General features: G+C 42.2%; 1 protein-coding gene across 12 annotated transcripts in view; it reads left to right on the top strand.

Moving 5' to 3' along the window:
• Window positions 1-26,652, top strand: part of KIF21A (kinesin family member 21A) — a 725,937-nt gene that overhangs the window by 231,496 nt on the left and 467,789 nt on the right. For all 12 annotated transcript variants that reach the window (XM_069229749.1, XM_069229747.1, XM_069229752.1 and 9 more), the window contains exons 8-10: window positions 1,304-1,499; window positions 15,783-15,972; window positions 22,281-22,344. In XM_069229749.1, coding sequence (XP_069085850.1) covers window positions 1,304-1,499; window positions 15,783-15,972; window positions 22,281-22,344 — 450 coding nt within the window. The remainder of the gene's footprint in view (window positions 1-1,303; window positions 1,500-15,782; window positions 15,973-22,280; window positions 22,345-26,652) is intronic.

The raw sequence follows: 26,652 nt of genomic DNA, 5'->3' as shown, positions 1-26,652 counted from the left end.
TAGAAGTATCCATCAGAAGAACAGGTTAGTTACCTTCGATAATGCTCTGCCTGATGGATATTCTATCTAATCCTAGATTCCTCCCCCTTCTGTGGGGTAGCCTCTTTTTACCATCTAAAAAGTTCCCAAGTTAGGAGTCTGCACACTAATACTGACCATTGTTTGTGCTCCGTGCCTGAGGGTGCAGAAAAACCCAAGCAAGAAATTGACAGAATTGCAGAGGTGATGCTTACAACCAGCTCCACTCTTTCACTTCCAGGACGTCACAGAGCCCCACAGTGCCACCCAGAAATGTACTGGAGTATTGCTCAAAACGTTTCTGGATGAAGCTATTGGTGTTTTCTAAGGTGAGGAATCTGTGATTAGTTAAAGAGCCCACCTAAAAGAGTGTTCCTGGAGGTAAGTAATTTGTTCCTCTGCTCGCGGTTTCCTATATACACACACCACAGCATTGTGTCCTGCCTGCTTAAGTTTGTATTCTAATTCTGTCAAGTATAGTATGAATAGTATTCTGGAGTCTTTAAAGGTTTGCCATTAGTGGCATCAGTATTTCTCCCAGTGAGACCTTACAGCCCTCCCACATGGCCTCACCCTCGTCACTTCTCAAGCTAAGAACCTAATGAACCTGGCCAATGTGATCTTTGATTTATAGACGTATGATTATAATGTCCAGCTTCCATGCCAGTGTGGTTAATTAAAAAAATCAAACTCAGCCATGGTATGGCCTGAAAATTTTAGTTTGCCAAATTTGATCCTGCTAGCAACCCAAAATAACTTGTGGAGATGTTTATAAAGGGCAGTACGATAGTTCGCGGGTCTAAATACCCCCACCCTCCCTTAAAAGTGGTGTGTGCACGCCCGGAGTGCAATTTATTTCACTCAACTGTTCTTTTGTATGATAATGTAAACACAGTAACATTAATCTGAGACACTAACACTTGTTACAGCACAATGTGTAATAACAGTGATTCATAAAATGTATGTTTTTCTAAATTGAGTAATCTACTTTATTTACTGGAGAAGTTCTTGGTGCAGTATGCACAAGTGAAGACATTGGCTGTTGGACACAGTATAAAGTTGCATAAATTCAGTCATGGGTCGCTGTTCTTAATTTGTGTGTGTGTGAAACTATACAAGAAGATACTCGGAGGAAACTCGTTTTGAGAGCTGCATGCTATGACCCAACGCTTTAATTCAATTTCAAGTTCATTCACTGTTTGCTACTATTAAATATCTGATGCTTCTCTTATACAGTTGTATATATTATTTTGCTTTTATAGAAGATTTTCTTTCTGTTCAACAGCCAAACTGTAATGATAGCTTGTGTAAGCCCATCTGACCGAGATTTTATGGAAACACTTAACACGTTAAAGTACGCAAATCGAGCTCGAAATATAAAAAATAAGGTGATGATTAACCAGGACAAGGCCAGTCAGCAAATCAATACACTGCGCAGTGAGATCACCCGCCTTCAGATGGAACTCATGGAGTACAAAACTGTAAGCAAAAGCATCTTGCAGTTAATAGATCTTTATTGTAAATTTACATGAAAAGAACATGTCCAAATTAAAGCTCAGTTACTCATTAAGCTACACGAGGTTGAAAAGAACAATTAAATTTGGGAAATTAAAGTTGCGTAGGGATTTGTGATAGTCAGTATCTGACTAGGAAAAACATGAACTAGATTACAGTGACATGTTCTGTGTTTTAAGGAGTGGTATGATTGCTGAAGTTCAGCTGTATGGTATTGTGAATGTGTATCTGCTTGCAAGCCTATTTTCCTACAATTCATCCTTGGTGAGCTTTCTGTCCTAAACTTACCTTTCTACCCATTACAGATTTTCCTAATAATTTGTTAGAGGACAACCATGATTGTAGTGAAGACACAGACATGTGATACACACTTTATTTTTGTATTCCTCTTCACTAGAACACCTAGATCTTCGGAACACAGTGGTGTCAAAAGATTTAGAACTTCTCTGAAGAACAAAGTATTGCAGCTCTCTGGACGTTTTCCGCTTTCTTTCCCTTTCAGGACCTGCCCTAGTCTCTCATCATCCCTTGCCTAATGTTCCAGTAGGAAGCTGTAGAAGCAGCCTGTTCCCTAGCATCGGGTTCTTTATAGATTTGCAGCTGGATGGAATTGTTACCCATCATCAGACAAGGAATCCTAGGTACATTTTCAAGCAGCAGCATGTGTGTGTAGTCATGCATAAACACAGACATTGCCATAAATGGCACCACGTTCTCAGTGTGTTAGCCCAAATGGTGGATATGGATAGAGCTCCATTTCTCAGGGTATTGCTTAGTTTAGATTTTCTGCCTTATGCCATGTGTAAAGGAATCCCTGAAAGACTTAAATACAACAGTTTTTATGATAAATAGGTTTGATAATGAGGTTTTTGAATGCAGACACGAGCTGAAGCTCAGGTTCGAGTTTTTTCTCGATTTTTATTAATTTGTTCCTCCTGAGAGGTGGTAGCCAAACTTGGCTGAAGGTTGGGACTCTCCCTAGTGGTTGAATCTGGAACATTGGGAATCTGCAGTTCACAACTTTAATCCAGTGAGGTTCTGCCCTGTCTGCTGTGTACTGCAGGTCACTGTGCTTCTTTTCCAGAGACCTCTGCTATCACTGTAAAGAGAAGAGCAAGTGCTCATGAATCATACAGGAATGCAGTGTTGAATTCACTTTACTACTTTGAACTTTGGCTCTTTTTTTACACAGAAACCAATTAAACTGTCTCTGCAACAAGGTAGCTTCTCTGCAAGGTGACTGCTGTTAATTGTAATTTGTTTCGTTTCTTATAACAGTCTCTACTCTCATGTTCTGTTTAATTCCCCTTAAAACGTAATATTGGTATGGGCTGCCACTACTTTTACAAGCCTCATACTCGTTCATGCCTCTGTTCTTAGATTGGTCTCTTTCTGGTTTGTACCCTGCAATCGTCTTTTAACAGTAACAATTGAGTTCTCAGCTTGTCTGGTTCTCTTTCCTTTAGACAGGAGAATAGTGTTTTCACAAGCAAGAGAAGGATGCTGCTGTGTGCCAGAAAGCATCTTGGGGATTAAGTGTGCAATTGGTATTAACTATAATTACTTTTCTTTTTGCATCTGCTACATCCAGTCCTCTGCCTGTTAAACTCTTTTCCTGAAACATTCAGAATGTTTATGCTGGCACTGAAAAGCTGAGCGTCTCTTCATGTGACGTTAGGTTGGATGTTTTGTTCTGTCCTTTCCTTTGTGGCACCTCATATGACATAATAAGACATACCATATGATGGGGGAAATGCTCTTCATGAAAGGTATAGCTACTCTGAAATATTTTAAGACTGACACAATTTAGTCATAGCATTACTCCACTCTTGTAGGAGATACCCTTTGAAAGCATTTAGCGATAGAAATCCATCGTCTTGCATGGCGGCTTCCAGTATAGAATAAATCAGCAAGAGTATTTATTCTTGCAAGCGTACCCCTATGAAATATCTGCCCAAAAGCCAAAGTATAATTGCCCAGGAAATAAAAGCAAGATGGTATGCCCGGTTTCAGGCTTCAGATTCCCAAAAAAGACTGACTCCGCTGGGTCACCTATTTGCATATTTGATTATTGGGGAGTGCAGAATGTTGCTAGTCCAGTCTGCATGGCAGTCAGTGGGAGATCAATGGGTGCTATGTCATTAAAGCAAACACTCCTCCCTCTCCAACCAAACTCTCCTAGTGAAAGCACCTATGTCCATCTTTGGGTAATACTCCTACAATGATTCCATTAGATGGGACAGAAGGCTAAGATGAAAAGGCTTCTACTCCAGATACTTTCTGGTGATGGAAAAACAATGGGAGAGTAAAAAACACAAACTGGACTTGCAGGTAAGTGAACAAAATATCTCTGAAAGCATTTGTTTGGTGATGGTTTAATACATTGAAGATGACCATCACTTCTTGCAGCGCCTGTTCACCCTGCTCACTAATGTCATTGTGTGTGCCTCACTGATGGCAGAAAGTTGATGAGAGATGGGTGTCTCCTGAGGACTAGAAGAGGATGAATTTGGGTGCCAGAAAGAATATTCTGCAAGGGCATGGAAAGGTCTGCATGGGAGACTCACTCATTCATGGCCTGCCAAATGCATAATCTGCCATGCCTGGGACGTTGAAGGGAGTAATGCGCTTTGGGACTGGTTGAGCGATTGATGGTATGAACAGAGGCGCCTACGGTTAGCATGCTCACTCATTATATTCTACGTAGAAACCTCTGAGACGCTTAAAGGCATACGTGGCAATGTCTCATGTAATTTGCGGCTGGGAGATGTTGTGCTCCCACCAAACCGAATAGCTCTGAATATGCCTGAGACCGCAGTCGAAGCAGTATGATTCTTGAGTGCTGATTCCTTGGTCTGGAGTAGTACACCATGCTCTGCTACTGCCACTCTTCCCCCTCCGCATCCTCTTTCTCAGACAAATTACTCAAACTGAGATCATAGCTCAAAGGAGTAGGTGGCTGGCCTTGTTTGTAGTGGGTACCTTGGGTAATTACACATTACACCAGGTCCAGTTATCCCTTGTTAGTGAATGTAGTAGTCTTCTAGCAGCTTAGGCTGGTAGAGGTAGCTATAACAGAGCAGCTTAGGCTGAACTAGGAGACATGCAAAGCTCATGCAATACCACTTACAGTTACACAGTACTTATACACAAGTAAAAGCAATACTCAGTGTTACCAAAAATAAAGGTATTTATTTGGGTGACACAGTACCAAAAATATCTTAGAGGCAATACTCCTTCTGGAGGTAAGTATTATACACAATATATACACTAGTCACCAAAATTAGACAAGTAAATAGTCATAGAGCAATGCAAACAATAGGAAATGCTATAGAATGCAATGGGGGAAATGGGTCTAGGGGCAACACAAACCATATACAAAGAAAGTGGAATGTGAATCACAAATTCTCCCCTAGACAAGTGTAGTGTGTGCAGAATCGCTGGGAGAGTAAGAATACAGTAAAGGTAAGTAAATTACCCCACCCAGAGCCCAGAAAAGCAGGAGTAAAGTACTGCAAGTTTCCTTAGGACACACTACATCTAGTTTTTGGGATTTAGCAGCAGCCAACCAAGTCTGCAAAGAACAACTGCTGGATTATTGGATCGAAAGAAGTTCCAGGAAGGACAGGAGCCCCTGCCAACCCAGAAGAGGGTGCAAAAGATGAGTCCCTGGTTGGTCGAAGACTGCAGAAATGCACCCTAGGAAGGTGCCAGCGGGTTCCTGCATGATGCAAAAGATGTCCCACGGCGTGAAGATCGTTGCAGACGAGATTTCGTGTTGTAAGGCGCCAACATGCCTTGGCTTCAACAAAAGTGCATTTTTCATCAAAATGGCACTGGATGGACCCATGAGGGACCTGAGGGCCTCAACTGTGGGTGAGGAGGAAGGGGGGTCTCTCAGCACTTTAGAGAGCCCTCAGGATGCAAGCCAGCACCCCCAGGAGTCGCAGGATCAAGGTTCAAAGGAGGTGCAAAGCGTGGTTGATGCAGCACAACAAACGAAGGTCCCACGCCGCCAGAGAACAACTCAGCGAGTTGAGCGTCGCAGGATGGAGTGCTGGGGACCTGGGCCAGGCTGTGCACGAAGGAATTTTGCAAAGAATGCACAGAGGCCTCAGGAGATGAAGAAGACACAGTACTCAGGGGTACCGTCGTTCTCAGGGAAGGCAAGGTCTTACCTCCTCCAAATTGCGTCAGCAGGACCTCAGGACAGTCTACGTCGATGATGTCTACCCTCTGTGTCCTTAGAGCACGCTCGTTGTTGTGAGAGGAGTCCCAGGGTACCGGTCGTCTTCTTGGAAGGTGCCTGCTTGGAGCAGCAGAGTGACTCAGTCACTCCATGGGAGATTTCTTCAGTTCTTCTGGTGCAGGATGAAGACAGGGAGTCCCCAGAGAGAGCACACTGTGGACACTGTTGCAGTTGCTGACTTGGAGCTGAGGTTGCTGAAGAAAAGTGTCTCTTGTAGACACTTTACTGCAGTTACACTGTTTCTTGGAGCAGGCTGCGGTTGATCCGAGGTCAGAAGAGTCTGAAGTCGTTGCAGAGGATTCCTGAAGGAAACTTGAGAACCAACAGGAGAGACCCTAAATAGCCCTTAGAGGGGGATTGGCTACCTTATCAGGTATGGACCTATCAGGAGGGGTCTCTGACGTCACCTGCTAGCACTGGCCACTCAGAGCCCTCCAGAGTGCCCCCACACCTTGCAAAGCAAGATGGCTGACGTCTGGGACACACTGGAGGAGCTCTGGGCACCACCCCTGGGGTGGTGATGGACAGGGGAGTAGTCACTCCCCTTTCCTTTGTCCATTTTCCCGCCAGAGCAGGGGACAAAGGAACACTGAACTGGTGTAGACTGGTTTGTGCAAGGAGGGCTCCATCTGTGCCCTTCAAAGCATTCCCAGAAGCTGGGGGAGGCTACCCCTCCCCAGCCTGTAACACCTATTTCCAAAGGGAGAGGGTGTAACACCCTGCTCTCAGAGGAAATGCTTTGTTCTGCCTTCCTGAGACTGGGCTGCCAAGACCTCAAACCTGCCTATGAGGTAGCAGCAGCTGTAGCTGTAGCTGTAGCTGTAGCTGCAGTGCAGAGCCTCATAGAGAGCTGGTTTGGCAGTACTGGGGGTTCATGGTGGAGCCCCCAGGATGCATGGAATTGGCTCCCCAATACCAGATTTGGAATGGGGGGGGGAGCAATTCCATGATCTTAGACAAGTTACATGGCCATATTCGGAGTTACCATTGTGAAGCTACATATAGGTATTGACATATATGTAGTGCACGCGTGCAGTGGTGTCCCCGCACTCACAAAGTCCGGGGAAATGGCCCTGAACTATGTGGGGGCACCTTTGCTAGTGCAAGGGTGCCCTCACACTTAGTAACTTTGCACCTAACCTAAAGTAAGTGAAGGTTAGACATATAGGTGACTTATAACTTACTTAAGTGCAGTGAAAAGGGCCGTTAAATAGTGTGTGGACTATTTCACGCACGCTGCAATGGCAGTCCTGTGTAACGGTTTGTCTGAGCTCCCTATGGGTGGCAAAAGAAATGCTGCAGCCCATATGGATCTCCTGGAACCCCAATGCCCTGGGTATATAGGTACCATATACTAGGGACTTATAAGTGGGGTCCTGTATGCCAATAGAAATTGGTAAATGAAGTCACTGGCCTACAGTGACAAATTTAAAAGCAGAGATAGCATAAGCGCTGAGGTTCTGGTTAGCAGAGCCTCAGTGACAGTCAGGCACTACACATGCATATATATTAGACCACAGACTATGAGCTCTGGGGTCCTGGCTAGCAGGATCTCAGTGAGACAGGCAAAGCACACTGACATATAGGTTTTTATCTATGAGCACTGGGGTCCTGGCTAGCAGGATCCAAGCGACACAATAAAAACACACTGACACACACTCCCAAACATGCCAAAAGTGGAGGTAACCATGCTAGAAAGAGGCTACTTTCCTACAAAGGGTAAATCGTGCATAGCAGCAACTATTGTTAATTGGGCTTTCTTCACAACATTTTGCCCCCTGTCTACAAAACATATTCTTGATATTCAGCTAATAAATCTGGATTGAAAATAGGATGTGGTGAGTAACATTTACAATGTCCACACGGAACCCCTTACTTATGGAACAGATTCTGGCAGTGGAACCCCTTACTATGGAACAGACTTTTGCTTGGCTGACACTTGGAACATCCTTAGACACCCCAACTGAATAGGTGCCTGCGTGACTTTGGATTGATTTCTTGTAGCCAAGATACTGTCTCTGAGCCAATATTGTCCTTCAATATCATGGGCAGGTGTCTTGAACTTTGAATACTGTGTTGTCTACTTCACAGGTTACATGACACCTGCAGCAGTACATACTTACTGTTGACTGTGCTGACTTTGGCGCTGTTGGCTAAGCATGTGAGCTGAGGTCTGACTTTCCACACAGAGTGTGTCATTACTGCTGTACTTTTACCACATTTCTGGGCCACCATTTTGTAGGCAATTTCTCTTCTGACTGGAAGGCAAAAAAAAAGTTTGTTCAACCCAACAAAAGCCGGCATGGCTAAAATAATGCTGAAACTGTTTGCAAAAGAACTGCCTTCAACCATTACCACCACTTGCGAAAGCAGCATAGATATCAACATCATCAGAGCAGAGAATAACATCTTTCAGTCCAAAGATCGTTGTTTGGGGGACAGTCGAAAAACAGCTGGATCACATAACTGTAATAGACTGTGTGCAGTATCAGTGGAAATTACCCATGAAAGTAACAGACATGGAAGACAAAAGTCAATCGTGCAACATTAGGCTGTCTGCCATCCTCGAAAATGAGAAACAAAAGTGAGATGTCCTTATTTTTCTTATTAATAAAGAATAAAGGACTAGGGAATCCAAGATAAATCTGGTTACGTTGAAGCTCTTGGGTCTCTTTCTAATTCACCCGTAGATTCAACTATGATGTTTAGTTGCCTTTTGTTCTGGTTTTCAACTTTAAAGGTCAGCCCTTCTCTCCCTCCAAGTATCACACTGCGTCACATATGATGTACTAATGTCAAGGATATATGACTCACCTAGAAATGTACCCCTTATTACCTGTTCATGGAGCCCTATTCCAGCATTCTTGTTCGTGCCCCTCTGTTACTGAATGGGATGTTTGGATGCAGACTTGCTCTATGATCTGGGTCAGTGTATTTACGTAGAATAATGTGATGTGCATTAATATAAAAATACTCTGGAGGGAGGAAATGTTGATCCACCTTTTTTGATGTTACTGCTAATTCTACTCATGATCCCCTTTTTTCGAAGCCAGTTCACCACCTTCCTAAACACCTGCAGCAACTATTGTTAATCATTGGATATGGTGCTGATCACTACAGACACAGCTGAGGTTTTCTCTACTGCTCTGAAACCACCTTACATTTGTCTCGATTTACATAGTTTGGTGCTGTGTAAAAGTGATAATTTAAACCTTGCATAATAAGCTTTTTTCAACTCACAAACAAGTGCTCATCATAATGCTCAATAAAACATTGTTTAAATTAAAAAACAAAAAGAGAAAGCAGTTGTTTAGAATAGCAGTGTTTAACCATGCTGTCTGCCTCTTGGCAAAGGAAAAATACACTGACTCAGTTATCCTCCACGACACTTAGTTCTGTTTCCCAATCAACCTAAAGCATTGCAAACTTTTTGTCAGCGGACACTATTGTTAATTCAAGATGTTTGGTCCAAAATCATTCTTCACGTTCTCTGCAAATAAACAGTGCCTTTCAAGTCTTAACTCAGGAGACCAGTCAGCAATTTCTCCTCCATTTTGATGACGTCCTGAAAGCTCCATCACAGCAGTAGCAGATGCCATTGTGTACTTATTTTAGCAACTAAATGTATTCTGAATTTGAAGAACCACCCAATAGAGGTTAAAGGTATTTGGTCTTATGAAGTGTGCTTTATTGTGCTTCATTGTCTTCAGATAAAGGTTTCATCAATTAAACTGTTGGCATTGAGTTGTGTGTTAACAACTGTTAATGGTGGTGTGTCTTTTGTGAGTAGTGGTGTGGGGTGGTGATTTACTTGAGTGTGTTAATATACACACCCATTCTTTACTATACTGTATATCCTTTTATAAACTGATTGAGGTGACTGTGGATGACAGTTGTTCAATGACCTTCACCTCCTCTGTTTTTCTTTAATCTGTTCCTCTCTTCTCGGTTTAACTTTTTCTTCCTGGTATATGTAAACTGATAGTCCCTTCTGCCCTTGGCTAAACTGGGATGAGCTGGGAGTGAGTTCATCGCCTTTTGCATAATTCTTCGCCGGGAAGTTGATGTCCCTTCTTTTGGTAGGGTTGGTTATGGAGGAATTGAGCAGTGGCTGAGAGTTGCTGTTCTTTTACAAGGTCATTTGTGTGACGTCGGTCTCCATGTGAGTGATGCCACACTACTTTTTGGATGTCCAGGAAATGGTGACAGGGCATTTCTTCTTACTGCCTTCTTCCATGCTCCTAAATGTAGTGACAAAAGTGTTGGAAGATATTACAATGATATAGGGGACGTGGGACTTGGCCCTGCTATGCTATTTAATCTAAGACAAATAAATTATCCCCATCTTGAGTGCTGATTTTTATCATAAAATGTTAGGAATGTAGCTGCCACAGGTTACTGGTGTATCTGAGATGCAAGCATATCCATTGTGCGTTCGTTCATGTAACCTGTGTAGCTGGAGTGGTGGGTGCTAGGCTCAATAACAGGTGGAAGAGTTGGTCAAAGTGCAGTTCTCCTTTAATTGATAATTAAAGCATTGAATTAGTCCCTCCCACATGCAATTCTGTCAAGATTGGTGAAAATCTTGCAGTTCGATATGTAGAAAAGCACCATGAGGAAGGTAATAGTGATTGTGATGGGCGTCTGCATCTTGAAGATTGTTTGAAGGCAGAAGTAAAACTTGAACATGTATAGAATGCCTTGAGTGATGAAAACATTGGTGAGATCTTAACTTTGTTCTCAACCTGTAACAAGATTTAGGATGTGATGGAGACTTGTATCTCTTCAGAGGAAAAGCAACAGGTGCTCTTCATGATACAGGTTGAGCCCTCGTGGGCAATGGTGGTGGATGTCTGTGCGGAAAAGGCTCTGTTGGTGCCCTCGACAGAGGGTTAAGCAGCAGTGAAGATGATGTCTCAGGCACTTGAAATGACGCACCTGGTATTTACATTGGTAGGCCTGGATGAAGAGTAGGCTTATGAGTACTCTTAGTCCGAGGTAGACAGAAGCCTCTGCGCCTTCATCTTTATCAGCTACTCTGCAGACTTGCAAATGGAAACAGAAGATTCAGTAAATTTCTCAGTTAAGTGGTGTTTTAATACCATATTCTCCCTTACTGTTAAATGTTTTTTCCTCTTAGATGTCGAAAGTCTCCTTGATGTCTAGGACAGTCCTCAGTGGCGAACATATTGAAACAGTTCTTGTCTAGATGTTGAAGTCCTAGATGTTGACCAGGGACTGCATCATTTTTGTTTGTGGCGTCTCTTCTTGGATCTCCTGAAGGAGTCCTTAGAAATAGAGATGGGGGTACTACTGGCAGAGGAAACACCCTCTCCTTGCTCTTCTGACCTCCCACTTCTTTATGACGGGACTCCTTTTGCCTTAGTTACTCTTCTTGGAAATGAATGCAAATCTTCTCTGGTCCTTCTGGGTGCGGTTATGTGGTGTTTCACTTGTCAGGAATGCGGGAACCCTGCAGGCAAAGAATACACAGACCATAAAGATCTGTTTTTGCCATTTTCCTGCTACATGCAGAGCACTTCACAAGAAGAGATTTTAGTGATGTGGACAAAAATATAAATGATAGAGACTTGTAGCCTCAGATTCCTTACCTTAGAATTATCCCACGCATCAGACTGAATCTGGAAGATTTTTTGTGAGCAGTACCCCTGCGAGCTGGTAGGTGGCGTTGATCTGCTCCTTGTGTGTCTTGCCCGGCAGAAGTGACATCTGCGGTACCTGTATAGGCACCACCCAGGTGCGCTGACGTCCTGTCTTTTCTTTCTGACCCAGCCAGTGCCAATCTGGGGAAAGCTACCCATTCAGTCACCTTTTGACTGAAATTTTGTCTAAGTATTTTGAGGTTTTTCTCCTGGTGTGGCAGGATGTCATCAAAGAAGGCCGGCTTCAAGCCCTACGGTGCTTGTCACCTGCTGATGTTGGTGACGGACCCACTCCTTTTTTGCCTGTCTGACCCCACAAAGTTAGAACACTTCTGGACTGAGGACATTCTGCCAGGAAGAAGAACTGAATGCAGGAGGCGAAACTGCCACTCTGACTGTTGCTTTGTTGTGCTGGCCTGTTGCTTCTGTCTTGGGAGTGAAAGGACTGGACTTTGCTTTGTACATCCTGCTTTCCAAGGTTCTCCAAGGGCTTGCGTTGAGCTTGCCTCCTGTTAAGTCGTCTCAGGGGCACCAAAGACCTCATCTGCCAGCACCTGGGCTCCTCTGCTGAAGAGCCCTACCCTACCAAGTGGTGCCAACTCACCTCTGGGCCCTAAAAGGAGGTTTTTAGTATTACAAGGAGAAAATCCACACATCGACTCAATGCGTCATTCTGAACTGACCCCTCGCTGCAAGAATTTGATGCATTGCCGCTGTCTGCACCAGAGCGTGGTCCCCGCTTGACGCAACAACCACGGTTTTCCACGCAGGCCCCAACTTTCCATCGCAGCGTGTCAGAAGAATCACCACTGCATGACTTTTGAGCACCGCATCACTGATATCTGTGACGCACTGCCCTGACTCCGACACAAGGCCTGCTTTATTGCTGTGAAATTGGTGCATTGCGGCTTGACTTCTGATGCATCCTCCATGGGCGCCATTTTCTTCATTGACACACTGCAGTAAAGAAAATACGCTTCGTGCTGCAAACAACGCATCACCACCCATGTGGCAGAAAGGAACCAATGCGTCACCTTCCCTACTGCTCGCATCATGTTTGTTTTTGATGAATCTCAGGGACTTTGACTCAGTCAAGCGCTTCATTGATTTCAAGGAACTACAATTGCATTTAATCTTTTAAAAGTTATATCTTTTCTTTTGTATTTTGTATTTTTGTCGTTTTGGTCTTGTTTTACTTGGTTAAATATTGGCTATTTTTCCGAAACTGGTGTGGAGTCTTTTTGTAGTGTTTTCACTGTGTTACTGTATGTGTGTACAAATAATTTACACATTGCCTCTGAGATAAGCCTGACTGCTCGAGTCAAGCTACCAAGAGGATGAGCATGGGTTTTCTTAGCTGTGTGGCTCCCTTACCCTGATTAGAGTGAGGGTCCTTTCTTGGACAGGGTGCAAACTACTGCCAACTAGAAACCTCATTTGTAACAATAGCCAAGGTGCTTAGCGAGAAACTAGATAGACTCTATGGCAATAAATATTAGCAACACACTAGAGGTTGCCAAAGAAAATGCTGACTATACAGCAGATAAGCAAAGCACTGAAAAAATGCTCGAATGCACATACGAATAAAGTACTTTCTCCACCCAAGGTAAACCATGACAAAGAAGAGCTGATAGCCACCAAGCTCAGGGGAAAATAGGTGGGAGGGAGATATTGCCCTATGAAAACTCAGAGTCTAACAAAAAATTTAACCCCCAGACCAAGAGAATTAACCACAGGCAGCCCCCACAGGAAGCCTAATTTCTCAGCAAATTGTCATACTATCAGCAGGCCATATGATATATTCATGACAAATGCACGTATAATTTGTCATGCATCAAGGGAATTGCACGACTCATTAGTTAATAAAGCCATTCAGTGGCTGAGGCACACTATTGGGTGTAGAGCCATCATTAGGGACGACATATTGTATGCCACATGAGTCAGTGATATCAGTGCTCAACACGATTATATAGGACTGAAGTTAAAAACTCAACATTTGGTGGTGGGGCTAATCACAATATTACTAAGGTTCAGACCCAACCTAAGATCACGAATAAGACTCAGACTAAAAGCCCAAGATCTTTAGTAGAAGCTCTAGAATAGAGGCTAGATTAAGTGCAACCTTCCTCCCAAAATACCCCAAATCCTGTGGGTGAAGGGCCAAATCTTTCTGATATTGACGGACTACAGATGATCAGGAGAAACATTGTATCCCATGTGCCATTGAACAAGTCAAACCTCTCTGGGATAGATGGTAAGAAAGAATTAGATACTGCAGTAGCCAAGGGTACGACAATACATTAAAATATGCAGGGCTCTGACACTCAGCCTTCAAACTTTCAGGCCCAGGACTGTGGTTTAGCTCCTCCCAGTGTAGAAAAGGGGCTACTCCTACATGATCACCTCAAGTTACTGTCGTTGAACGTAGCTGGATTCAGATTGAAACTAGAAGACCTAGAATGAGGAGAGTTCATAGACCTATATTGTATCTATTCCAAGAAACCTGGGAAGTGTCCCCAGCATTCAGAGTTGGCCATGTTAAATTTAATATGAATGCCGTCCCTTCGCTGGTGGGGAGAGCTTCAGGTGCTCTGTTGATTTGGCTGAGACTGGATCTCTTCCCTGTAGCTAAAGTATTTCCATCACATAGAAGGGAGTTATTGGGCATTAAAATTCAAATAAGTGTTCCCCCAGAGCCCAAATACATAGCTGTTGTAAACATGTGTATTTAAATCTATTTTGCCTACCACCCAGTCTCATACATTACATTTTCTTGATGATATGCTTGGGCATTTTGAAAGGACAATTACTACAATTCTAGCAGGTGACTAACACAAGACTAAACCACGACGTAGAGGAAGTAGGGCCGTTGACACATTTGGCTGACACATGATAGATCTAGGGCACCCAAGCTAGTTCCAGAAGGAAACCCCTTGGTGGCAACTCAGCTAGAGTACTTAATAATGGAGTATGGATTAGGAACTGTAAATGGAAACACAAGGTCTAATTTTCCCCCATGTCCAACTTTCAAACAAGGGGTTACTTCCACTGACCTAGACTATATACTTCTGGACTTAACAATATGAATTCTTATTCTGCTCCACCTTACTCAGACTTCACATGAGATTGGATAAGTTTCTAATAGATGAGGACTGTGTTGGTTTGAAATAAACATTGAATGGCTAAGGCCTTCTGTGATCACAACCCAATGAAACTGATGATGTGCTAGGGTAAACCGCTTACATGAATTCCAAAATGGTACCTGCAGACATCTGTGGGTTATGATGCAGCTTTTAGTGGGGTTTTAAGTGGTACCACATGGAATTGTTATTGAGAAAAGTAGGCTTCTGCTGTCAGCATGTGCACCGAGGGGAGATTTCAATGTAGTGGTGTTGGGAGACCCGCATTAGGATATCATGTAATGCTAGAGGGAGTAGTAAAACTGACCTTACGTGAAGACAGCTATCTGATGGATACTTCTACCTGCAGAGTCCTCACCTGTAGACCAGTCCCCAGGCTTTGGACGTGTGCCTGGCGAATTCAAAGGTGAAGAATCTGGTAGATAGAGTATTCACCAGAAACATAATTTACTGCAAGTGAGTGACATTTCCTTCTGAAACCTAAGTCTAAATATGTGTCTGATTCTTCATTTAATTCAAAGCTCTTGGAGAGGAGGGCAGAGCACACTGATGTAGGTTAGTGCTTGCAGTACCAGAATTCATGCACTTTTGGGTATGTCTGGGTTTGATAGAGGAAAACAGGAAGGGGAAATTACTTCCCAGGCTGATAATCTGTGACCCAACTGGAGCAGAACCGGTTGTATTCATGAGTAGTGATGCACTCACTCTCAGGCAGATATTAATATCATTGTTGCTTACTATTAGTTACAGATTATCACAGGAGAAATAAGAACTGCTGACCAGTTATTAAGAAGGGGAAATTCAGTTGTTTCTTAAAGTGGATAATTGTACCACTGTTCTTTAATATATTGTGCTATACACACAAATGTGGGAGGCTAGTCCTCCACATCCATGAGATAAGAATTATGTAGATATTTCTTAACAGTTTTGAGACACCCCCCTTCAGTAGATGGTCTTACCCCCTGCCCCCATTCCATATTAAGTCTCGAGTATAAGATTTTCTGACAATGTCTTGTGGCCAGAATTTTGACCTGTCTATCTTCTCTATTGCACACTGATCAATGCATTTCTATCTCAGGGTTGAATTGTGCGTGTAGTAAATTGGTTAGAACGTTTTGTAACCATTAGGTTTCACATTCAAGGTATTTGAGATTGTACTATACTACTTCAGACCTTTTTTTATACGTTTTATTCCAGGGTAAAAGGATCATTGATGAAGAAGGGGTTGAGAGCATCAATGATATGTTCCATGAAAATGCTATGCTGCAAACAGAAAATAACAACTTGCGAATGAGAATAAAAGCCATGCAAGAGACAGTTGATGCACTAAGAAGCAGAATAACACAGCTAATGAGTGACCAGGCTAATCAGGTGCTCGCAAGAGCAGGTAAGGGTCAGTGCTGTCAATTTTTAAAGTAGAGGGCTTTCTGTATTCTCAATTTTAAATATGAAATTTTAGAAAGGGGTGGCATCCAGATCTGCATTTTTTTTTCAATTTCTTTCTTGACATAAATGACAGCAGCCTCTGGTTGTGAATTTTATAATGCCTCCCCCACCCACCTCCCATGCACTGCTTGCATCAATATATACTGCTGTTACTTGCAGGATATATCCCAAGTAAATCTACTCACATTTTGTGAATGTTCACTTTTTCACATCATTGTTTCTCTTGTGTTTTCAAGATGTTTATCAATATATTCACGCATTTTTCATTGATGGCCTATTTGAGCAAAGGTGGAATTTTAGGAGTGTGCCCAAAGGTCTTTCAAATGTTGAACCGCTATGTCCAGTACATGAAAGGATGAATCATTTATTTTTACATTTACCTCTTCTGCTCTTTCAGAAGCTACTAGAATTACATACACCATTTAACATCTGGCCACAGGTTTGATAGTTGGAAATTCTAGAGCCTGGCTATGAAAATGATGAAGAGCTCTAAATCATTCTTTTTTATTGACTTCAGTGCAGAAAAGCAGTAATAGAGACTGCTTAAAAGAGCCCATTTGATCTGAGATTGCCTGTATTTTCATCTTTCCAAACTGTGAAACATACCACAATTCACCCAAAGGCTTTCGAGAGGCCGGGATGCTAAATTGCAGAAGAGAAGTAAATGAAGAAACTGTACAGGAATGGCAACTATATGCTCCTCAGCTGTGTCACTTCTGGGGGCACACAAGAATCATTGCTGGAAGGATTCTCTGGATCTTGCATGGTGTCTAGCATATTCCCGTTATTTCTATCCTTGCAGATCGCCCCCCCCCCCCACTTCCCTCCCCACACCTTGTTTTTTAAAATTCTTTATATTGACATTTTCAGCATTACACTATGAACTGCACACCAAGCTTCCCAGTAGGACTCTTCATCCTAGGGACAAACTCCAATTGTAATTCACCCCCACCCTCCTCTGGTGGACACCGGGTTCACCAGGATGGCTAGCCTGTTGTATACCAACATGCAACTGACCCAAAAACAGTCAAAAGTTCCCCAACTCTGATGCACTATAGGGCTGTACAAGGCAAGGGTGTATACCCCGATACTCCTATCTCCGGCCGATGATCGAGACAGAAGGTGGCACTGATTGTGCCAAGTATGTTGTGGGTCTGTAGGCATAGGGTCTTGGACAATGCACGGTCACCCTCCATGAGCTTGTGTCCGCTGAGCTACCCTAACGTCCTGCCATCCTCCCAACGGTACCTCCTCAAAGTAGTGTCTGCTAGTAGCAAGTTTCCTCGTTCTTCCAAGAGCTCCATATTTTGTCGGATTTACAAGAACAGGCTTGGCCTTGTTCACCAGTTCCTCTGCCCACATACACCAATCTAGAATGGGTTTTCATTCCAGCGGTGTGGGTGTTCCCTTTGCAGGTCCTCTTGACTGATTGTTATCAGATAACCTCCTATATTAAATTATAGTAAAATAAACTACAGGAGCAACTTATACCCCAAGTGCAAAGTGGTCACGACTAATTATATAGCACCAATGTCCTCCAGAGTTAACAATTTAAGAAATAATAGTGGATCCAATGATAATAATCAATGCATAACAAAGTAATTAATAAAAAATAATTACCATGTAGGCAGGAAAAAACAAATAATATATTTTTTTCAAAAGTGATCAATGTGTAAAGTAAACATACAGTGCCAGTTAAGAGATATACTGACCAAAATGTGACGCGAGAGAAACCGTTGCAGACTACATAAAAACAAAAAATAAAACGTGCATTATTGAGTTGCTTATTAGTCTATATTGTTCAAATTCCACACTCTGCATTTATACACATTAATTAGTCTTTTTTTTGGCTGTATATGTCGGCATTATCCCAACTGGAACAATAAACGGACATCTTTAGGAAAATGGAAGGTTATCTCTGGTAGATGTGGGGTGGGGAAGCGGGGGAGGGGGGTATGGGTGTGTGTGTGTGTGTGTGTCCCCTATAGATGACCTCCTACATCTTCTGCAAGATTGCATGGAAATTGTGAAGGATGCTATAAGAGACTCTTATACCCCATCTCTTTTCATTCATGTTCAGTCTAGATGTTCTTGCCATGCCAATAAAATGAGTTTTTAAGGTGAACACTTAGTCTAAATTGCTTTAATTTTTTTCTTTAGTCAAGTGGCCGGGGCACACATTGCCTACATGTCTAATGCATGATTTTTACATTCACTTCTGAGTTCCTATCTTATTTCTGTCAGGGGCTTTCTCCAAATTATCTTTCTTTGCTCCCCTTTTAATACTGCATATCCCCTGTATTAAACGACTGCTTTTGTTGTAGGGAACACCTCTCTGCATCACACTCACAAAGGCATTGTCTTCAGTGTGTCCTTCTCCATAAATGTGCCTGTTTATAAGGTTATTCACAAAAGTTTATTCAGTCCATGTTCCCAATGGCCTGTATTTTTCCTGGATATCTTCTGGACACCTGGAGTCCCTCAGGGACCCACAGAGCACTGGTGAGCGCTGATTGAAAAAAAGTGGCAAATAGTTTAACCAGTTGCAGGGATTCAAAGAGAAGTTACACTTCATAGATGTGTTTATGGATAAGGCAAGGATGTTGGTGAAAGCCATACTCCATTTGGAACATATCTGGCAGGAAGGCACCCAATAGAGCCACTGAATGCCTTGTTGTAAAATTTGAAGTGTAATCATTGTTACCCCCACTACCCAAAGGCATTTCAAAAACCCAGCAAGGCCATGTTGTCTGTCCCTCACAAAAAAAGGAATAGATTTGGATTCCATTGGGGGAAAAGTAGTATCTATAGCAGCAAATACTATTAAGGTGGTCAGTGCCCTTATCATCTGGAACATATGATTTGTGTAATGACATTACTCCATTTCTAGATTCGGTTCCTGCAGTGGCAGCAGATATATGGGCTTAAGTAAAACAAGTTGGGGCATAGTAATAGTAAAACTGATAGTACCTTTCCCAAGACCAGAAGCCCACCTGTCAGTTGTATCCTTGTACTGTAAATTTGTACATATGAAGTTTCAAAATAAATTCTCTAAGTATATAGGATTTGAAAAATCAGTAGTTGTAGGCAATGTTAATCTTTTGTGTGATGCCATCAACCCCCCATTTTTGTCCTGTCTGCTTAGCTGGCTTTAGAACTGTATACACTTATCCCCAGCTAACCAGGAGTAAAGCACCTTTGCTCTCCCTTTAACCGCGGTTAAATGGCTTAACCCTGATTAGCACTTTTAACTATCCTGTAAGGCCATAATACATGGTGCCGAATATATCCATGGTCTGGAAAATTAAATACCACTTGTGAACTGCAGGAACGTTTGTGGCATCCTGTAGTGTGACACTGCAAATATAGTTTCAGGCCTATCATTGTAGCCTTACAGCTGCAGTATAAAACCTGCAGTGCAACCCGTTATATAATTTTACAGGTAAAACCTTCCTTTTAAACATTATTAAGTCACTCCCATGAAGTCCTTGTAGCCCACAGGGTAGCTGCATGGTATTTTAGAGTGTGACATGTAGAAAGTTAATGTTACCATGTCCTTACAGTGACAAGGCTCTAAAGGCTATTTTTACTGTGGCAAGTATCACTGTCCTATGTAGGAAATCATAGTACAGATTGACATACTAATATTGTATTTTGCAAATGATACCAGCTTGAAAAATAATTAAACAACCATCTTTAATAGGTATTCAAAATCCAATTCAGCTATGAAGTCATGTTTTTAATACGTTTTAAGGAAACAACTTTTATAAAGTCAGCTTTTTCTTGACAGATGTTCCTGGAGACTAATTTGTAGTAGTTCTCCAGCTTCTGACAGACTGTACTTGGCTGGAATAAGGTGTAAATGAGGCATGGAATTCCTTCTATAAGCACACAGTAGCATAACCTAAATTGGCAGATATGACTCCTCTGAGCGAATTGGCATAGGCAGCGTGGGAGCTGTGCTCCTCCAGTTGACACTGTTGTGTCATAGCTTGCATGGCAAGTCTATCTGAAGCATCTGTAAAAGTTGTGCACCCTTCAAAGCCGAAACAGCTGTTACATATCCCCTTCTGGTTGCTGACAAAACCCTCCTTTTGTCCCAGCAGACCTCTGTCTCTGAGTTTGTTTTGCGTACAATGCCTGCTTCAAGCTGAAGTTTAGTGTTAGATGTGGGAGTCCCTTAGGATTACTAAAGTACACTTGCCACTTGCGCTCCCTGTCTAGGAGCCCAAGAGTAGTGTATTGGATTTGCCCTGATACACTGCATTTTGGACCTGTTTTTGCAGTAAAGCAAACAGGAACTACTGCATATGTAGGTTGGCCTGGGCCTAAGAACCTTTACCACATTGGTCAGAGAAGTGACTACAAGTGTTTTAGGGTGTCCCTCACCCAAAGGCTGGTTAACCTGACAAACCTGGACCCTCCTTCCTCAGAACACTTTGTGGACCTGAGAAAAATCAGAAGAGGACTGGTCCTGCTGAGTCTGACTTGAGAGGAGCCTCAAAACATGTTTTCAAATTTTCTGATTTTCAGACTTTCACCTGGATCAATCCATTGGGCATATCTGATCTGGTCTCCATCATGGTCTGGCAGAAATTGGACCTCGGTCCCAGTTTACCACGACCATTGACTCTCATTTGAGCTTTACCTTTGCTTTGTACTATTTCTACTGAACAGTTTACAAATTAATATTTTTGATTCTTCGCATTAGATTTTTATCAGTTTGTTATTATTTTGTTCATTACATTTTTCTTTAGTACTGTTTTGGTGTTCCATAATACTTACACATTTTGCTAATTTATGCCTGTCTGTTCTGTGCATTAGCTACTGAAGGTTGGAGCTCAAGTTAATTTAATGACCTTGAAGGTTCACCCTTACAACATTTGCGATTATCCCTTTAGGTGGGTTGTCACCCATCTAATTAATAATCTTCAGTTTACAGTAATGCAAAAGGACACAGGAAAAAAAAATACAAATCCAGAACTCTACTTATGGCTAAACCAAGATGTAGCAGAAAGCTAGACCAACATAATATCCAGCAGGAGCACTTTCATCATTTTTGTTACTGGGTGTGTCTTTTTTAAGGTCCTGTTTTTTGGCAGTGAATAGTGCAAGTTGTAGCAATCAGGTTACCATCTTGAATTGGGATCTGTATGTTGTATTTAGTAAGACACAATTTTTGCCTTATGCATATAGTGCAAGCGGTCCTTTTCTACAAAGCTCTGTTTGATGAAGAGGACTTATTTGAAAAGCATACAGACAGAAAGGGAAACAGATTGTGTGAAAAGGCACTGAATGCTCTGTGAGTTTTCCACTTCCAGTAGAAACTCAGTGTTTTGAGTAGATACTTTCAAGCGATATGAGGGCCATTTTGCCCAGTGCTCCTGAACAAATTAACAGGGCCACCTTTGAAAATAATAGATCATTCATAGATCCACATGAAGCCTTCAACCTTTTTGCGTGAGACTACTAAATCCTGAAAACCTGAGGACTGTATTTATGACCTACATAGTTCAGGTCTTGAAATTAAGTGGAAAGGCTACACAGATTGGTGTATTAAATGAGACAATTTTAGTACCACTAAGCTAAATGAACAGAGGATTCCTAGCTGTTTGGGAGATAGTTATTTAGAGCATGTAATCTATGAAATATCCAGCTACAGAATGGGACTGCATCGTATAGATAAGTAGCATTTTTAGTTAGTCTGAAAACAGGTACAAAGCAAAGTGGGAAAAAATGCTTGAACAAAACATTTTCATAGATATCGACTTGCTGTAAGGGTGATGGTGATGATGATGACTAACCTCAGCCATTGAACTTTGAAGTTTGATGTGCCATCTTCTTTAGGGTTGTAAAAAGAAAAGAAAATCCTCCAATTGAATGTTTACCTGGAAACAAGGTATTCTGTTTATTTGAATTGTACCCTGTTTATCAGTATTCCTTGTGCCCATTCATCAACAAAATGTGACTCTTGTGCTTGAATTCTGGAACATGTTTGTGTGTGCTCCAAATCTGTTCTCTGCATAATTTATGTAAGTACATTAATAAACAAATCCACACTAGTTTAATTTAAGTCATTTATTAGGTTACTGAGGACAACACATAGATATATGCAGTTTATGTACAAAATGTCCTGCTTCTTTGTGCATCTACCAGAGGCTAACAAAAGCCATCTGGCCATGGAGTGTTTCTGAAGTGTATGGTACTAATCTTTGTTTTAATGGTGCTTGTCCTTTTTTGCTTTTTCAGGCGATGGAAATGAGGAAATCAGCAACATGATCCATAATTATATAAAAGAAATTGAAGACCTCAGGTAGTCTTTTGTTGCATGTTTTTTTTTTCTTTATGGGGAAGATCTTTTTTAATTGAACTTCTGTGCATTTGGAAACCTGACCGTGTATGGGCAGGCAGTGATTTACCAAAAATAAATGTTTTTTGTAATTGGAATGGATTGGTTTTCAAGTGGAATGACCTAGCCGTTTAGATTGATAAATTCATAACCTTCAAGTTTGGATTCTTTTTTTATATTGCTGGAGGTGGCGTGATAGGGAATAAATAAGTAGTTTAAAAATGTATGGAAGTAAATTCAGAAAACCTAGGGGACTTGGGTGCAGAGATGTGGCTTACAGGAGAGATCCACAAATAGAAGAAAGTAAGAGGAGCTGGAGTAATTAAATCAAATTTGGAAAGAATAAGAGGAAATAAGAAGGTAATATGGACCTTGAATAATCTGAAGCCCACACCATACACATTTGTGAGAAAATTTAAAAATCTAAAAAACAGTGGTGTATTTTCACACACAAAATGTTGGATACATGATGGAATGTGGATAAAAACCCCATTCTATGAAAATAGTTGTTAGGCAGCCGGATTAGATTGTATGATATTTCAGAAGCTTAGGAAATTATTGACAATGATAGCCTGTATCCTGTACCATCCAATATCAAGCATCAGTATGGAGGGAGTTGGCAACCAGTTTGCAACAAAACCGTATTAGGCACAACCTTGACACTCATGGTATTACTGTAGTGCAGGTCATCACTGACAGAGCTATGTTTTCATCAGAAGAGTGACTGATGTGGTCCTTTCAGGTTTCACAGAGCAATTTGATAACAAAATTGAATCATCTGTGTGTGACCTAGGCCCTGGATCTAAGCCTGTCCGGATTAGGGCTAGCTATTGACGCTTGTGATTTATGTTCTTTCTGAGGGAAAGGTTGACCACCACAAAGGATGTCAGAAGGATGACCCCTATTTTTTTTTTTTTTTAAACTATCTTTGTTAAAGATACAGGAGACAGAGATACACTTTTATTCTGAGTGAATTGAATGCTCCAATGTCATCTCAGTGCGATAGTCTCGGCAGTGAACTTGTCTTCTTGTCGAGTATTTTGCAGCATTTTGACATCTAATATCTTTCCAGTGACAAATGGTGGTGCTTCAGTGTTGATAAAGATCAGATTCCTAAGGATGAACATGTCAGCACTGCACTGCTGTCGTTTGGGGCCAAGGTCTTAGATGTAATAGAGGTGGAACTCTCTGGGGCCCCTTTTGCTTTCTCTTTGGCTATGATGTTTTCTAGGTTATCCCACAGTCTCTGTACTTCAGAACATGCTAATGTCCTTTTGGACATCTCGAAACAAAATTCACATTCAGCAGTGGAATGTGAACTCGGAAAGCAGACAATGCAGACCTGATGTGAATCATAAGTTGTTTTTTCAACAAAGAGTAATGGCTTTGTGGCAGGAAAATGTCAAGGGAAAGCTTGAGAAAGCTTTTAAATGCTTCACAGAGATTAAATACTTTGAAAAAGGGGGTGAAATCTGAAGTTATAACAGAATAAAATGGTGGACATTGGGTAAAAAACACCAGTGTTCCGAGGACCCACAAAAAATACAAACTTTGAGAGACACCTGCCAATACAGTACAGTTCTGCTGTTGGACACATCTAGGCTTCCTTAAGGCACAGAGGGCCCCTTTGTTTGCACTACGTAACAGGTTGAGGGGAAAGTTTGGCAGCATCCACCAGGATATTTTGTTTTCCCTTCTAAGAAAAGCGGTAAACTAGTTGATAAGGACATGTGACTGGATTTTATATTATAAAGGGCTTGGGTATTAAAAGTGTCAGGGGCCACCAAGAAGATCAAGAAGTATCAGAAGGTGTAACTTTCCTGTATTGATGTCCCTCAGTTCTTTGCCCACCTCTCCCAGGATTTGGCCAAAAAACAAGAAATTATTGATTTGCCTCAGATTGGCAAATCCGCACAGGTTAAGTTTTTATATTAGGAGCACCTCACTTGTTTTCATGGAGGATGGCTGGAGACTGATGCAGAAGATGTGTTGATGTCCAGGAAAGTGTGGTCCTCTCGTTAAGTTATTTTCAGAAACCTAATTATGTTGATTTGGACTTCCTTTGAAAGTGGGTTGTAGATGGGTCATAGAGGGATTGTACATAAAATTATGTTCTTGGGCTTATCATAGGAATTGTAGAGGTCAAGGTTGTTGTAAAAGGGGTTTAATTCGGGGACTGAGTAGTGGTTGAGATTTGTTGAGATTTCTGTCGAGTGAGACTTCTTGTCTTCAGTGAGTCAAGCTTGGCTTTCAGTGCCACCTTTGGAACTGTGCTGATGTAATAGTCATTCTTCATCACGGGATCTTCGTTTACACATGGACTACATAGCCCATTCAGCCTTTATTTTCTTCCTACCAAAAAAGTAAAACATAAAATGTTATATGGGAGGCATGCTGATATTCCTATTGGCATACCAGCTTGTGTAAAGAAAAAAATGCAATGTTATTTTAAGGCAGCCACGAACCCCAACGTGGCAAACAGGCCCACAGTTGCAGCTGATCCCTCCAGTTAAAACTCCAGCGCAGGAAGACCCTAAAACCTGCTTTCCTTCCAGTAGTTCTGTTGGGGAGGCGGGTTTGTTGTCTACAAATTTAACAAAGGTGCACATGGAGAACTGGTGCCCCTTGCCATGCGAGGAGCGGAGGAAATGATGTGAAATCAATGCGCCAGCTCTGATCTGCACATTTCGGGATGAGTCTTCGTCGAGCTTCGCAGTTGAGGATCTCCGAGCAGGGATGCACGGTCAAACCATTTACGATGAAGGCAATGCGGTGTTGAGTCGTGCAGCCAAAAATGCGGAGTCCTCATCCTTAGCAGTAGTGGCGATGTGTTGAGGAGAGATGCGGCGGTTCTGATCGGTGTAGTGGAGGCAATGCATGGAATTTCTCTGAACACATGTTCAACAGCCACTTCCATAGGCTCAGGACTGAATGGGCACCACTTGGCAGGGCAGGACTCACAGTTGGCAGAGTTCAGAACCTGTAGCAGAGGTGAGTGAAGTCTTTGATATCCCAGAGACTTCAGAACAGGAGGCAAGCCCTTGGAGTCTCTTTGGTTCTGGGGATGTAGAGATTCAGGTCCAGTCCTTCTCACTCCCAGGCAAGGAGGGCAGCAGGGCAGGCACAAAAAAACAGGAGTCCATCAAAGTCCAACAGAGTACAGCAGAGTGATAGTCCTTTAAGCAGCACAGCAGTCTTTTTTTCTAACAGATTATACTCTGGTCCAGAGGTGTACTGATGTGGTTGGGTTTGGGGTCCAAAATACTGAATTGTGCCTTTGAAGTAGGGGAAACTTCAAACAGAGCTCTTTGCAGTGCACAAAGCCCATGCCCTTTCATCCCTGGCTCCAGACACTGTACAAGGGGTTATTTAGCTCTTTGTGTGGGAATAGGCACATCCCTATTCAGGTGCAAGTGTCAGCATCTCCCTCCCATCCAGCCCAGGAAGACCCATCAGTCTGGTGATGAGCCATCAACCTGTAAATGGCACACCTCAGCTCCCTTTGTGTGTGTCTGTCTGGAGGGAATGCACAAGAGCTTGGCTATCACCCACCCAGACGTATTCAGAGATGGGCAGAGGCACAGAATGATTCAAGTAAGAAAATACTAGTTTTCTAAAAGTGGCATTTTTAGACTTGCAACTTAAAATCCGAATTCACCATAAATTGTTATTTTAAATTGTGAGATCAAAGACACCAAACACAAAGTATCTATCTGGTCCCAGTTGAAAGTTACACTTATAAAATGTAATAAGGTAATCCCAATGTTAACTTTTGGGAGGTATAGATTTTAAAGTAGTAAAAAACAAAATTAAGAGTTTTTCACTACCAGGACAAGTTATACATGTCTTCCTAAATACACTGCACCCTCCCGTTTGGGCTGTCCATGGCCTACCTTAGGGGTGTCCTATATGTATTAAAAAGGAAAGTTTGGGCCTGGCGAGAGGGTTAACTTGCCAAGTCGACATGGCAGTTTACAACGGCACATACAGGCTCTGCAATGGCGTGCCTGAGATATGTTTGTAGGGCTACTGAAATGGGTGGCATAATCAGTGTTGCAGGCCCACCAGTAGCATTTAATATACAGGCCCTGGGCACATGTTGTGCACTTTACTGGGGACTTACAAGTAAATGAAATATGTCAATTGTGGATATGCCAGTGTCACCATGTATTAGGGAAAAAGCACATGCACTTTAGCACTGGTCAGAAGTGGTAAAATGCCTAAAGTCCTAAAGCCAGCAAAAACGAAGTACACAAAACAGGAAGTCAGAAG

The sequence above is a fragment of the Pleurodeles waltl genome, chromosome 4_1 (assembly GCF_031143425.1).
Source record: "Pleurodeles waltl isolate 20211129_DDA chromosome 4_1, aPleWal1.hap1.20221129, whole genome shotgun sequence".
In the NCBI taxonomy this organism is placed as follows: Eukaryota; Metazoa; Chordata; class Amphibia; order Caudata; family Salamandridae; genus Pleurodeles; species Pleurodeles waltl.
The sequence above is the reverse complement of the archived record's forward strand: the minus strand, read 5'-3'. Positions and strand labels throughout refer to the sequence as shown.